Consider the following 14472-nt stretch of genomic DNA (forward strand, 5'->3'; position numbering starts at 1 on the left):
CATCCTAATGTTAGCCCAAAGCCATGTCAAGCCTGAAATTATGGTCCTTATTGCCAATTCCTGTCCTCTTTCATATCAGTGTCCAGTGGTGTTGCTTCTGTTTGGGAGCCTGCCAGTCATTACAGTAGATTTTCTGCTCTGGTGCTGTTCATGCTGCTTCTTTTCGGCACATCACTGTACAGTATTGTAGAAAAAAAAATCCATCAGGATCATATCTAACTTTATTTTTTTTTAACCCTTCTTCCCAGGCATCATATCCGATAAAAGTTAGCAAAAGAGAACTATCTCCAGAGAGGTCCAAAGAAGCACTGTTGGGTTTAGAGAGAGAGAGATAGAGAGGCCAAGATTCAAATACTTGTGGAATTTAACAACACATGGCTAAGTGAGGAATTCTGGGAGGTGAAGTCCACAAATCTTTAATTTGCCAAGATTGAACATGCCTGATATATGCATTGGGTCAGGGGTAGGCGAAGTTGGCTCTTCTTTGACATGTGGACTTCAACTCCCAGAATTCCCGAGCTGGCATGATTGGCTCAGGAATTCTGGGAGTTGAAGTCCACAAGTCATAGAAGAGCCAACTTCGCCTATCCCTCCATTGGGTCATTACAGTACAAACTCCATCCTTTCTTTTCTGTGTCGCAATTAACTGCGAACATTAAGCTGTAGAGCCTCTGTTGTGACATTACGAGGCATGTCGTGTCATCTTCATCACATCTCCACTTATAAATATTTTGTGGAGCCGGGTGTCAAACTCACGTTGTCATGGAGGTGTCATGTGACGTATCCGGATTTCCCCGCCCCTTCGATAAACTGGACGTGGGCGTATGATGCATCCAGCCCATGGGCCAAACGTTTGACAGCCCTGCTGTAGAGGAAGGAGGTAGATCCTGCTTTCGTCTGTCTTGCTTGGGCCTGCACACAATTGGGGAACCCAAAAGCATGCCAGATGTTGCATACCTGACCTTCAGTTGGATGGAGGCCTGCTTAGAGGAGAGAGCAGTGCTTTAATAGAGAGGTTGACAATTCAAGCAGGGTTTTTTTCATGAGTTGAGAAGAAGCCTTGAGACTTAAGTGGAGAATGTGGTGCCATTATTATTATTATTATTATTATTATTATTATTATTATTATTAATTAGACTTGTATGCCGCCCCTCTCCGCAGACTCGGGGCGGCTAACAACAGTAAAAAGACAATGTAAACAAATCTAATATTAAAAGTAATTTTAAAAACCCCAATTTAAAGAACCAATCATACATACAGATATACCATGCATAAATTTTATAAGCCTAGGGGGAAGGGAGTATCTCAATTCCTCCATGCCTGATGACAGAGGTGGGTTTTAAGAAGCTTACGAAAGGCAAGGAGGAAAAAGAAAAAAGGCCATGAATGTGTATGATAAAGAACAGGCATCACACAGGCAAGGAAAACAGTAGAAAAAGCAGCAGATGGTTGTTGATAAATAGGCCACCACCAAACACATTAGGAGTAAGAGAATATTACAGGTAGTCCTCAATGTACAAGAGTTCATTTAGTGATCGTTCAAAGTTACTATGTTGCTTTAAAAAGTGTCTAATGACCATTTTTCACACTTACTACCATTGTAGGACTCATAGTTACGACAACTTCAGTGTCTTAGGATCACATGATCACTCTTTACAACCCTCTGATAAGCAAAGTCTATGTAGTTAAATGAAGCTAGATTCATTTAACAACTGTGGCAAGAAAGGTTAAAAAAATTGGGACAAAATCCACTTAACAAATGCCTCACTTAGCAACAGAAATTTTGGGTTCAGTTGTTGTGGTCATAAGTCAAAGTCCTTGACTTATGACCATACTTGAGCCCAAAGTTGTCATTGCTAAACGAGTCAGATGTTAAATGAGTTGACCCCATTTTATAACCTTTTTGCCACAGTTGCTAAGCAAATTCCTGCAGTTACTAATTGAATCATGTGGTCATTAAGCAAACCTAGCTTTCCCCGTTGGCTTTGCTTTTTTGGAAGCTGGCTGGGAAGGTTACAAAATGATCCCATGACCTTGGGACGGTGCAACCATCATAAATACATGCCAGTTGCCAAATGTCCAAATTATGATACCGTGCCCACGAGGTTACTGCAAGAATTGTAAGCATAAAAATGTGGCCATAAACCACTTTTTTGTCAGTGCCATTGTAATTTTGAACAGATACTAAATGAATGGCCACAAGTTGAGTACTACCTATATTGCTTACCTTCTTTGCTACTGTAATTACTATCTGGCTTAGTGTACTCTGCTTACACAGTTGTATTTTGTGTGTAAGGAGTCTGAGATTTTTGTGTGTTGAGCCAGAAATGTGGCAATTCTGGTATATTAAAGAAATGATGGGTGAGACAGCCGATTGGTGAAAAAACGGTGATCAAAGGAGTGGAGTCATTTTAAAGCCATCTTCCTTTTTGGGGAAAAAATGCTTTGAGTAGTTTTTCCATTAGTCATCCATTAGCTGAGCACTTATTAGTCAAACGCAGCAAAAACTGGGACCAAGTTTGCTTCTTCTTAGGCTACTGACCAAATGTTATATGGATATTTCCTTTTAACATCTCTCTCTCCAGCCCAGTGAAAGGGCCAGGGATTGCTTTCTATGTGTTTGGATCATCTTTTTTGTTTAAGCCACAATGGTTCTCAACGTTTCTAATGCCCCAACCATAAGTCTAGCGCCAATTCTCCCAACAGAGCTGATTGGCAGGAAGATAAGTGGGACACACCCACTGTAAACGCCTGATTGGTCAGATTGTAAAAATATGTTCCAAGGCGCCAGCCCAGGGAAAATTTGTCTTTTTCTACGGTCTTAGGCGACCCCTGTAAAACGGTTGTTAGACCCCCAAAGAGGTCCCGACCCCCAGGTTGAGAACCACTGGAAGGGAACCAGTTAAGCTTAGTGGTTGAGACAAACCAGGCTATAAAACAGGAGACTGTGAGTTCTAGTCCTGCCATAAGCGTGAAAGTCAACTAGGTAAGCCTAGTTCATCAGGAGACTGTGAATTCTAGTCTTGCCTTAGGCAGGAGAGCCAGCTGGGGGACATTGGGCCAGTCATATTCTCCCATCCCAGCTCACCTCAGGGGCTTATTGTGAGGAAAATAAGAGGAGGAAGGAATGTAGCACATGTTTGCCTTGTTTTTTTTTTAAATAAAGGCAGGATTTTTTTAAAAGGAAAAGATTTCCTCTATTCAGCCATGGGGTGGTGCCATCAATAGTCCAAAGACATTTCCCTGGTCATGTGACCAGCATGATTGCATGCCAAGGCATTGCCCTCCCACCAAACTGGTACCTATTTCTCTATTTGCATTTGCCTGCTTTTGAACCGCTGGGTGGGCAGGAGCTGCGGTAATTAACAGGAGCTCACCCCATGACGCAAATACTCAGGTCTTGAACCTAGGTTGTGAGGTTTCCACTTGACAAGCTCAGCTCAGCCATCTCACATCCTCCCCAGCTCCTGGTCCACGGACCAGCACTGGTCCATGGCATGCCAGAAACCTGACCATGCCAACAAGCAAAGCCCCATCCACAGGGTGCAGGCAGCACACAAAACCACACACCCCTCCAGCATGTAGAAAAATATATCTCTCTACACAAATGATCCCTGATGACCAGAAGGTTGGGGACCGCTGCTCTAAAAGGCAGGATATGCCATATTTTTTGGAGTATAAGACGCACCAGAGTATAAGACTCACCCTAATTTTGGGGGAGGAAAATAGAGAAAAGAATCTGCTTTACCAAGTCTTCATCTGGCTAGCATCCTTAATCTGGTCAGCTGCAGCACATTATTTTATCCCCTGGTTAGGGCTTAAAAAAACTTATTCAGAGAGAGTAATAATGAAAGAACTTGCAAACCAGTAAGAGCTGGGAAAATCATTAGCGCTTGGTTAGGGCTGGAAAGAAACATTCGGAGCAGTAGAATCATGGGAAAAAAACCCTGCAAAGGCTTAGGGCTTGGAAAACATTCGCAGAGAGTAACAATAAAAGAGCTGGCAAGTTGGGAAGATCATTAGCACCTAGTTAGGGCTGGGGGAAAAAGCTTCTAAAAAAGCTACATTCAGAGTACAGCGGTACCTCTAGATACGAGCTGCTCCACATGCGAGTATTCCAAGTTACGAGCTGCGATGCGAGTGAAATTTCTGTTCGACACCCGAGCTCAAATTCAGGATACGAGCCAAGCTTCCACTAGGTGGCGCAAGAATCTCCTTGCTTCCAGTTATCTCGGTGCGAAAAACAAAGTCTAAAGGCATTCGTTCGAGATGCGAGTTGATCGACTTACGAGCTCGGGTCTGGAACGAATTAAACTCGTATGTCGAGGTACCACTGTATAAGACGCAACTGAATTTTCAGCCTCTTTTAGGGAGGAAAAGGGTATATACTACTCCTTTTATTTATTTTTATTATTTATTATTTATTTATTACTTAGATTTGTATGCCGCCCCTCTCCGAAGACTCGGGGCGGCTCACAACACGTGGAAACAAATCATAAATAATCTGACAATTTAAAATATTAAAGATTTAAAAAAAGACCCCATATACTAACAGACATACACACAAGCATACCATATATAAATTAAACATGCCCAGGGGAAGATGTTTCAGGTCCCCCATGCCTGACGGCAAAGGTGGGTTTTAAGGAGTTTACGGAAGGCAGGAAGAGTAGGGGCAGTTCTAATCTCCGGGAGGAGTTGGTTCCAGAGGGCCGGTGCCACCACAGAGAAGGCTCTTCCCCTGGGGCCCGCCAACCGACATTGTTTAGTTGACGGGACCCGGAGAAGGCCCACTTTTATAACTAAAAGATATATTATACTCTGAAAAATATGGTAAATAAATAACCTAAGCCACAATAACAATATTAAAAATTCTACGAGTTTGGAATGGCTGCTGTCCCCCTAAGTTTTTAAGTTATGGTGCAGATGGCACAGCTTTCAGTTTCGATCCCACAAAAATGTTTCGTCCCCTTTACACATCCCCTTCCCCAGAATGAAGCAGACACATTCTTTGACTTTGAAAGAGCTCCCATCTCTTACTGTGCGTTGTTTTTAATTGTGTTTCTTTGTTTTGGGTTTCTCATCTATCCCCCCTGTGGCTGTGCTGCTGAGCTCCGCAAATATTATCATCTTTCCTTTTGTCGCTGCCTGGTAATTCTTGCTGCAGACGCCACTTATTCTCTGTTTACCTGATTTAATTCAAACTGTTCCTTCTTTCTGTTGGGAATCTCTGCTTTTTGCTTTTCCTAGAAACAACGTCAGGAATCCCCCAGAGATGTTTGAGACCTTTGAATTTTGTTCTTGTCCCAGTTAGCGTACCTGCTTTTGCGGATCAGAAATCCTGATACTTTTAAGAAATGACTTCCAATCTCCTTTTCTGAAAGTAAAGGTTTATTAATGCAGGAATTTGCTCTTTTTTGAGAGTGTTAGGAGACTACTACTAGCAACTCCTAAATGCTTACATCAGCACATGGAGCTAAATACAGGTAATCCTCAACTTACAATTATTCATTTAGCGATCATTCAAAGTTACAGTGGCATTGAAAATAGTGACTCACGGCCATTTTTCACACTCACGACTATTATACCCTGTTTCCCCGATAGTAAGACACCCCCGATTGTAAGACGTATCGGGGGTTTCAGGGGGGTCGGCTAATATAAGCCGTACCCCGAAAGTAAGACATATGTCTTACTTTCGGGGAAACACGGGGGTATTGCCGGGGGGGGAGCCCGATGATGTCGCTTCCAAGCTCCCCGCGCGCCCCTCGCCTTCGCCTCGCCGTGGCGCCACCACCTCTTCCCCGGCTTGGCAAAGCGAAGGACGGCGCTGGTCCGAAGCAAGCTGAGCGGGCGGCGGCTTGCAGCGAAGGCGCTCGTCCCAGCAACCGAGTCCTGCCAAGGCTCGGCTGCAAGCGGCCAGCGAGTCCGACCGGCTCCGAGGCGAGCGGTCGGAGCTGCGCCCTCCTTCGCCCGCCTCCTTTCCGGCAGGCAGGTTGGGCTGCCCAACTGCGCAGAGCGGTTCCTCCCCTCCAGACACACGCTTCCCCGACACGCGTCTGCGGCTCCACGCGTGCACGCCACTTGGAGCCCTGAGGTTGAACTTGGAAAAGGGCTCACGAGGCTCCTGTCCCGCGGCTGCCCTTCTGGACTCTGGGGAGATGCCTTCGGGAATGCGACCCTTTCAATTTTTTTCCAATGTAAGACATACCCCGAAAGTAAGACGTAGTGGGGCTTTTGGGGGTAAAAAGAAAGTAAGACACTGTCTTACTTTCGGGGAAACACGGTAGCATCCCGTGGTCATATTATCAAAATTCACACTTGGAACTGGCATGTACTTATGACTGTCGCACTTTCCTGGTGTCATATAAACTCAATCTGTATAGTCTGGAGGACAGAAGGGAAAGGGGGGGAACATGATTGAAACATTTAAATATGTTAAAGGGTTATTGTTTATTGTTGTGAGCTGTCCCGAGTCTTTAAATTTTTTTAAGGGGTGGTTATTTATTGTTGTGAGCTGCCCCGAGTCTTCAGAGAGGGGCGGCATACAAATCTAATAAATTATTATTATTATTATTAATTATTAAATAAGGTTCAGAAGGAAAGTGTTTTTAATAGGAAAGTGAACCCAAGAGCAAGGGAGGTTAGTTGGGGAGAAGATCAGAAGCCACGTGAGAAAATATTATTTTACTGAAAGAGTAGTAGATGCTTGGAACAAACTTCCAGCAGACATGGTTGGTAAATCCACAGTAAATGGATTGAAACATGCCTGGGATAAAGATAGATCCATCCTAAGATAAAATACAGGAAATAATATAAGGGCAGACTATGAGATCTTTTTCTGCCTTCAATCTCTATGTTTCTATTTTTCTACCTTGTGCGACCTTTTGCCCAGCAGTGGAGAAGCCAAATTCATTTAACAACTATGTTACTAACTTAATTGAAATAATTCACATAACAACAGTGGCAAGCAAGGTCGTAAAATGGGACCAAACTCACTTAACAAACATTTAACTTAGCAAAAGAAATGCTGGGTTCGGATGTAAGTTGAGGACCACCTGTTGTAATTTCCCCCAAATATCACATTCCTGAACATGAAATTCATAACTGAGTAATCTTATATTCAGAATTTAATTTCAGTGGCTTTCAGTGGGCTTACTCCAAGCTAATTGTGTATATTTGTCGCAGCCGAAGTAGAAGAATGAAGCAATAGGCACAACTAGTAATATCTGAGAATGGGGCGTGTCAAAACAGTAAAAATGGGGGTTGCACCCATATATTTGTGCCACAGTACACCCCCTCCCCAAAAAGGGTTTAGATTCAATCATATAGTCGCAACACTGTCCTGGGGGGCAGGGGTGACAACAACACTGAAACCTAAACCTGCATAAGAAAACAGTTGCTGGGTTCACATAACACTCTGAGCCCAGACATATCACTTACATTATTATGATATAATGTGACAATCTGATTTACAAAGCACATTAAGGCTAAGTCTGCTTTCCTGCAACTTGCTAAATCACACAGCCATCCAATTCTACTGTAGCCTAGTTATTTTGTGAATTCGGATAATATGTCTTTCTTTTCCAAACAGGAAGGAGTGGTTTCAAAAGTTAGGATCTTCGGGTTTGGGTGTTGTTTTATATATATGGCTCTGGGGTGGTAGAGCGCCTTGCTGTTAAAAAAACTACACCCAAACCCTAATATCCTAGCTTTTGAAACCACTCCTTCCTGTTTGTATATAATTCAGCAAAAAAACCCAAAAGTTATATATACATATACATATACATAGACACACACACACCAGTGGGTATGGCTAGCTGATGAGGCCAAAATAAGGCCAAAATAGATCTATCCTAGTCTCCCCTTAATTTTCAAATTCAGCAAAAAAATATGTCACATGTTTTTTTTGCTGAATTTGAAAATTAATAAAATTAAAACATATTTATGTGTGTGTGTGTGTGTGTGTGTGTGTGTGTGTGTGTGTGTGTCAATTTTAAATGACAGGGTGATGAATTTCATTGGAATAATAATTAATTAGACCAGGTGTAGGCAAAGTTGGCTCGTCTATGACATGTGGACTTCAACTTCCAGAATTCCTGAGCTAGCATAATTGGCTCAGGAATTCTGGGAGTTGAAGTCTACAAGTCATAAAAGAGCCAACTTTGCCTACCCCTGAATTAGACCAATAGTCTAGTAGTTAAAGCACCAGTTTAGAAATAGGAGACAGTGAGTTTAAGTGCCAGGCAGGAAAGCCAGCTGGTTAATTTTGGACCAATCACCAGGAGATGGTAAGTTCTAGTCCTGCCTTAGGACTAAAAGCCAGATAGTCACACTTTCTCATCTTAGCTCACCTTACAAGATTGCTGTTAGAGAGGAAAATAAGAGGAAGAAGTTGTGTGGCATATATTCACTGCCTTAAGTTATTTGAAAAAAAAATGATGGGGAGGGATACAAATGAAATGATTAAGTAATAATAAAGGTACGTGGGATTATTCTCCCTGTCATATTTTACCTTGTATTCCCTTTGTTGCCAACTGTGTCCCTCTGAAATAACTTTAGCAGCACACGGTCATCTTGTCTTCTCTAGGGAGACGCTTCATTTCAAACTGACCACTGACCTCTACCAGTGGCTCCCCATGGTTGTCAACTAACGCGCCAGAAACAATTGAGCACTGTAGTTTTAAAATGCTTCTGTAGACTTACTTTTCTCTATAATTTTGCTTTTTGCTCACCTGTTTGCATGTGCACCTTTCCCCACATGGCAGGCATGTCAATTTCTTTCCAATCAACCAACGGAACATCTTGCCACCAGAAGTTGTGGCTAAATCTCTTGCTCCAGCAGGGTGTTGGACGAGAAGGCCTCCGGGGCATCTTCTAACTCTGTTGTTCTGTGTTCTATGTTTTCACCCTTCTCAGAGGTGTCAGAGTCATGTACTTCCCTAAGACTGGATGACGAAGTCTCTGCTCTTCTTTCTTCCCTAGAAATTTGATGAAATCAGCCTGTCAGAAGGAAGCACAGTGGATTTAGCAATTCCCTCAGAGCTCCTGGAACAGATGCCCGAACTGGCAGAAGAACTGCTGGATCCTGAAGATTGCTTCCCAGAAAGTAAGGATGACTTGTTCTTCTCTTGGCTGGAACAATTCAGGAGCGCAAAGGCAGTGTGGATTAGGGCCACGCAGCTGGGGAATTGCAACCTTTGAAAGGAAGCGGCTGCAGGGTTTGCAGGTTAAAGAATAGCCTAAACGTTGTCCTCTGGCATAGCGACTTTCTCTTTGCGTGGGTATAATAGAACTCTAACCGAATCCTCTGATACCCAGAAAAAACAACAACAACAGCCCAAACCTGGCTTATTTTTATTGAGCAACTCAGGAGAAGAGGACTCTAGATCCAGGATGGCGAACCTATGGCATGGGTGCCACAGGTGGCACGTGGAGCCATATCGAGACGTTGCTCTATGTCGGCTCCAGCGTGCATGCGTGTGCTCGCCAGCTGATTTTCGGCCTTGGGGAAGGCTGTTTTGCCCTCCGGAGGCTTCAGGGAAGCTTCCTCTGAAGCCCCGGAGTGCAAAAAAACCCACCCAAACTGAAGTTCGGAAAATGGACTTCCGGCTTGCCCGTTGTGCTGTTTTCATACTCTGGGGCTTCAGAGGAAGCTTCCCTGAAGGATTCAGAGTGCGAAAAACAGCACAACAGGCAAACCGTAAGTCCATTTTTCCAAACTTCCCGTTTGCCTGTTTTTTTTACCATCTCAGGCTTCAGTGAGGCCTGTGCACATGCGCGGGGACGGAGGGGATTGTGCACATGCACAGAGGCAGCGCAGAGGCGTGTGCAAGCATGGAGGGTGGGAATAGTTGTGGGCACGTGCGTGCGTGGTAGCACACTCACACACACCCTTTTGGCACACGAACCAAAACAGGTCCGGCATCACTGCTCTAGGTCATAGTGATACCATCTGCATTTCCGAGAGAGGAATAACCCTCACATGCCTGAATGAGAGAGAGCATGATTATTATTTTATTCCACCTTTGTTATTCTTATAAATAAGGAAGCAAATATACTTTGTTTGTTTGTTTGTTTTATATGCTTACAACCTATAAAAGCAACAAATACAGTATCTAAATCCAGTTAAATTAAAACTAAACAAACAATCTAAAATCCCCAGTTGTGTTAAAAATCAGTCATACCCATTCAAACAACAGCCATACAAACATTCATCGGTCAGGGGGCTGAGATCGAATCATCACAAGCCTGATGGCATAAATGAGTCTGATGGCATTTTTGGCTTCCAGAGATGGGGGAGAGCGTTTTTACCCTTCCTTGGCTCCAGGGAAGCCTTTGGAGCCTGGGGAGGGCAAAACATGAGCCTACTGGGCCCATCAGAAATTGGGAAAGAGGCCATTTCTGGCCTCCATAGGGCACCGGAGGGTGGGGGAAACTGCTTTAGCCCTCCCCAGGCATGGAATTATGGGTATGGGCACTCACGCATGCGCAATAGCGCGCATGCACACTCTTTCAGCACCAAGGAAAAAAGGTTCGCTATCACCGGCCTGGATTAAAAAGCAGGGATTCCAGGATTATTTTTTAAATTGTAATAAAATAGAATAGCAGAATCTCAAAAGCCTGTGCAAGTTCCTCTGTGTCCCATCTTATACTAAACAAAATTAAAATGACATTATCTTGTGTTTCTGGTAACCTTTTCTGAATTTTCTCCCTAAATGACTCATTAAATTCCTCCCCTATTCCCATGGCCAGCTCTAAACTCTTTTACACTGAGTAAGCCTGACATTCCAGATGGTGTGGGAACTCAGCTCCCATTATCTTCCATTAGGAGCAATCAATGGATGGAGGTTGTGACAACTTATGAAGGGTTGGTTTCCTTATTTCTGCACTACATCTTCGCTGGCAGGACTTACTCATGATACAGGGCCACACAGTTTGGCTCTGTCAATGGCTACATTGATGTAGCCCATCAATGGCTCCATCTTTGTAGCCCATCCAAAGACGGGCTACAAAAATGGTGGAAGGTCTTAAGCATAAAACCTATCAGGAAAGACTTCATGAACTCAATCTGTATAGTCTGGAGGACAGAAGGCAAAGTGGGGACATGATCGAAACATTTAAATATGTGAAAGGGTTAAATAAGGTTCAGGAGGGAAGTGTTTTTAATAGGAAAACACAAGAACAGGGGGGCACAATCTGAGGTTAGTTGGGGGAAAGATCAGAAGCAACGTGAGAAAATATTATTTTACTGAAAGAGTAGTAGAGGCTTGGAACAAACTTCCAGCAGATGTGGTTGGTAAATCCACAGTAACTGAATTGAAACATGCCTGGGATAAACATATATCCATCCTAAGATAAAATACAGGAAATAGTATAAGGGCAGACCAGATGGATCAGGAGGTCTTTTTCTGCCGTCAGTCTTCTATGTTTCTATGTTTCGAATGGTTGGAACTCAGTTGTTGTGTTTTGTAAATCTTGATTTGTGACTGGGTTTGCCAGGGCCAAACAATATGACTCTGTCCTCAGATCTTAGTTTATCAAAACCTGGCTTAGAGTAGCGGTCAACTGGTAGTCTGTGGACCACTGGTGATGCGTGAGAAAATGTAGGTGGTCAGCAGAAAAATTACTTTTTTAATATCGTACTAAATCAGGGGTCCTCAAACTGTAGCCCCTGGTCCGGATATGTGCAATGAACACTTGTGTTGCTGCAGAGAGTCTCCCCTTTCTGGTTGACCATCCCATCCCACTGAGCCTCCAGGCATCTGTACCTGCCTTGCACTCCCACAGGTCTTCCCTCTGTTTGGGAAGCCTATGCTCGTAGTCCTTAGTGAGGTGCTTCTGCTGCGCCTCCTTCTTGGTCAGATCCAATTTGAATTCCGCAGTTTTGACAACTCTTTCTCATGATGCCTGCTTAGCTCCAACAATTGCTTCCTGTTGGGGAGGGGATGAATGGCTGGGAGGGGAGGGGCGAGTAGAAGCTGGCAAGGCGCCCCTCGACATGAGTGACGTTGAGTTGGCCATGCCCATGCAGTCACATGACCACCTAGCCACACCCACCCAGCTGGTCCTTAGGCAGATCATATTAGTGGTCCACGGGATTTAAAATTACAAATTTAGTGGTCTCTGAGGTCCGAAAGGTTGGTGACCTGGCTTAGAGTACCATGGAATAGCATAAACAAAACTGAATGAGGTTACTTTGGAGTAAAGGGTTGGGTTTCTGGAGTACAGAAATAATACTGTACTCCAATATTTTTTCATTTTGTCATAAGCTGAGGACAACCTATTTTCAATGGTATTTATAGAATCTATAAATACCATTGTAAAACAGTTAGCTCTCAACGTAGGACAATGATTATATTCAAAATTTCTATGGTTAAGCAATAAATTTGTTAAGTGAGTTTTGCCCCATTTTATGACCTTGCTTGTCAAAGTTGTTTAAGTGAATCCCTGCAATTATTAAATTAATTGCATGTTTACGAAGTGAATCTAGCTTCCTTTACTTGTCACAAAAGGCGATCACAAGGTTCCAGGATATTGCAGCCATCACAAATATGAACCGGTTACCTAGCATCTAAATTTTAATCGTGTGACTATAAAGATGCTGAAATGGTCGTAAGTGTGAAAAACAAGTCATGTCACTTTTTTCAGTATTGTAATTTTGAAGAGTCACTAAATGAGCAGTTGTAAGTCAGGGACTACCTCTATGTGAGCCTTTCCCTTATTTGCAGAATGAGAATTCTGCATCCACAGGAATGCTTGTTAGATTAGAATGTGTATTTATATTAATATTCTCTCCTGTCAATAATAACAAAGTCAGAGTTTCATGTGTAAAATTTCAATTTAGCAAGCACTATGTCAATGTATCTATTTTTGAGTCCTACTGATTAAAAACAGGATGAGTTACCCTTCACAGTTCTTAAAATTGCTGTACCAAGCAATCTAATAAACCCCAGGAATGTGGGTGGGGGGGAAAAATATGTTCCTTAAATATTTAATGGATTAAAGCAGGTAGAATAAATATGAGAACGACCCATTCAAACATTTCAAATTCATTGAAATTCTGCTTCAATTCAAGAGTTCCAGCATCAAAACTGAGATAAGCATTTGTGCTCTTTAAAAAAATAAAAGGTAAACGAGTCCTAGAGGATTTTATTCCTCTGGCTCTTACCAACTCCAGGGGGTGGAGGGGGGGCAGTGCTCATCTCAGTTTCAAGACTATTGAGCCAGCATTGTCGGAAGACATTTCCCTAACTACATGGCCAGCAGGACGTATGAGCGCTATACATGAACACCAACTGGCAGAAAAAGCCATGATGAAACTTCTTAATTTCACAATACCTGGATAGATTTAAACATAGCTTCAGTTGGAAAACTGTGAGCATCCTAGTCCAAACCAAGTCCCAAAGTGTCAGAGAAGTCCTGGCGCTTGGCACACAAACAAATAAGCCATCATCAGGAACATATAGAGCTGGAGTGGCGCAGCAGGTAGAGTGTTGTACTGCAGGCCACTGAAGCTGACTGTAGACCTTAGGACAGTGGTTCAAATCTCATCACTGGCTCAAGGTTGACTCAGCCTTCCATCCTTCCGAGGTGGGTAAAATGAGGACCGGGATTGTGGGGGCAATAGGCTGGCTCTGTTAAAAAGTGCTATTGCTAACATGTTGTAAGCCGCCCTGAGTCTAAGGAGAAGGGCGGCATAGAAATCGAATGAATGAATGAATGAATGAATGAATGAATGAATGAATGAATAAATGAATAGTGATAAACAACATCTACATAGCATTTAAAGGAGATCAAAAAGATAAAAAGGTAACAAAAACAATCAAAACACTTCCCCACAGCAATCAACACCCAGATAAGCAGAGTTAGATGATAGACAGACAGACAGACAGACAGGCTGGCTACTCCTATCCTTTTCCCCAAAAGCTGAAGGTAGCATATATAGCATTCTGTCCATCAATTCCCCACCCCCTCCACAGTAGCAAAATTATGAGATATAACAGGATGAACGAGATAATAGCTGGCTTAAAATTACTCCCTTAGCTTCCATAACTAAGGGATAGCTTGCACCCAGGTCTTCTAGATCAGAGGTCCCCAACCTTTTTTGCACCAGGGACCGGCTTTAAGCTAGACCAGTTTTCCACGGCCCGGTGGGGGGGGGCTTTGGTCAAATGGGGGTGGGGTTATGGAGGGGTGGAGCTTAGTGACGCAGCCCTCCACACTTCTCCACAGGGCGGGGAGAATCAGGAGGCTCCTTTGGCGGCTGGGGGCTGCCTGGCTTTGTGATTTTGGCTGGGGGGGAGTTAGGAAGGTCCTACTTCTCCCCCCCCAGCCAAAAATTCAAAGCCTATCTGCTGGATACGGGCGATGAGTGGGACAGAGCGGCGCGGAAGCCTCTTGCAGCAGCTGCCACAGCCACCGGCTTTGGCACCGCTCGTCCCGCTCATCGCCCGTATCCAGCAGATAGGCTTT

The 14472-nt window shown here is 43.6% G+C and overlaps 1 protein-coding gene across 2 annotated transcripts in view; it reads left to right on the top strand.

The window, feature by feature from the left end:
- The window catches only part of LOC139154386 (sodium channel protein type 5 subunit alpha-like), a 408716-nt gene that overhangs the window by 298513 nt on the left and 95731 nt on the right, over nt 1–14472 (top strand). For both annotated transcript variants that reach the window (XM_070728917.1, XM_070728916.1), the window contains one exon: nt 8983–9106. In XM_070728917.1, coding sequence (XP_070585018.1) covers nt 8983–9106 — 124 coding nt within the window. The remainder of the gene's footprint in view (nt 1–8982; nt 9107–14472) is intronic.

The sequence above is a fragment of the Erythrolamprus reginae genome, chromosome Z (assembly GCF_031021105.1).
Source record: "Erythrolamprus reginae isolate rEryReg1 chromosome Z, rEryReg1.hap1, whole genome shotgun sequence".
Lineage (NCBI taxonomy): Eukaryota > Metazoa > Chordata > Lepidosauria > Squamata > Dipsadidae > Erythrolamprus > Erythrolamprus reginae.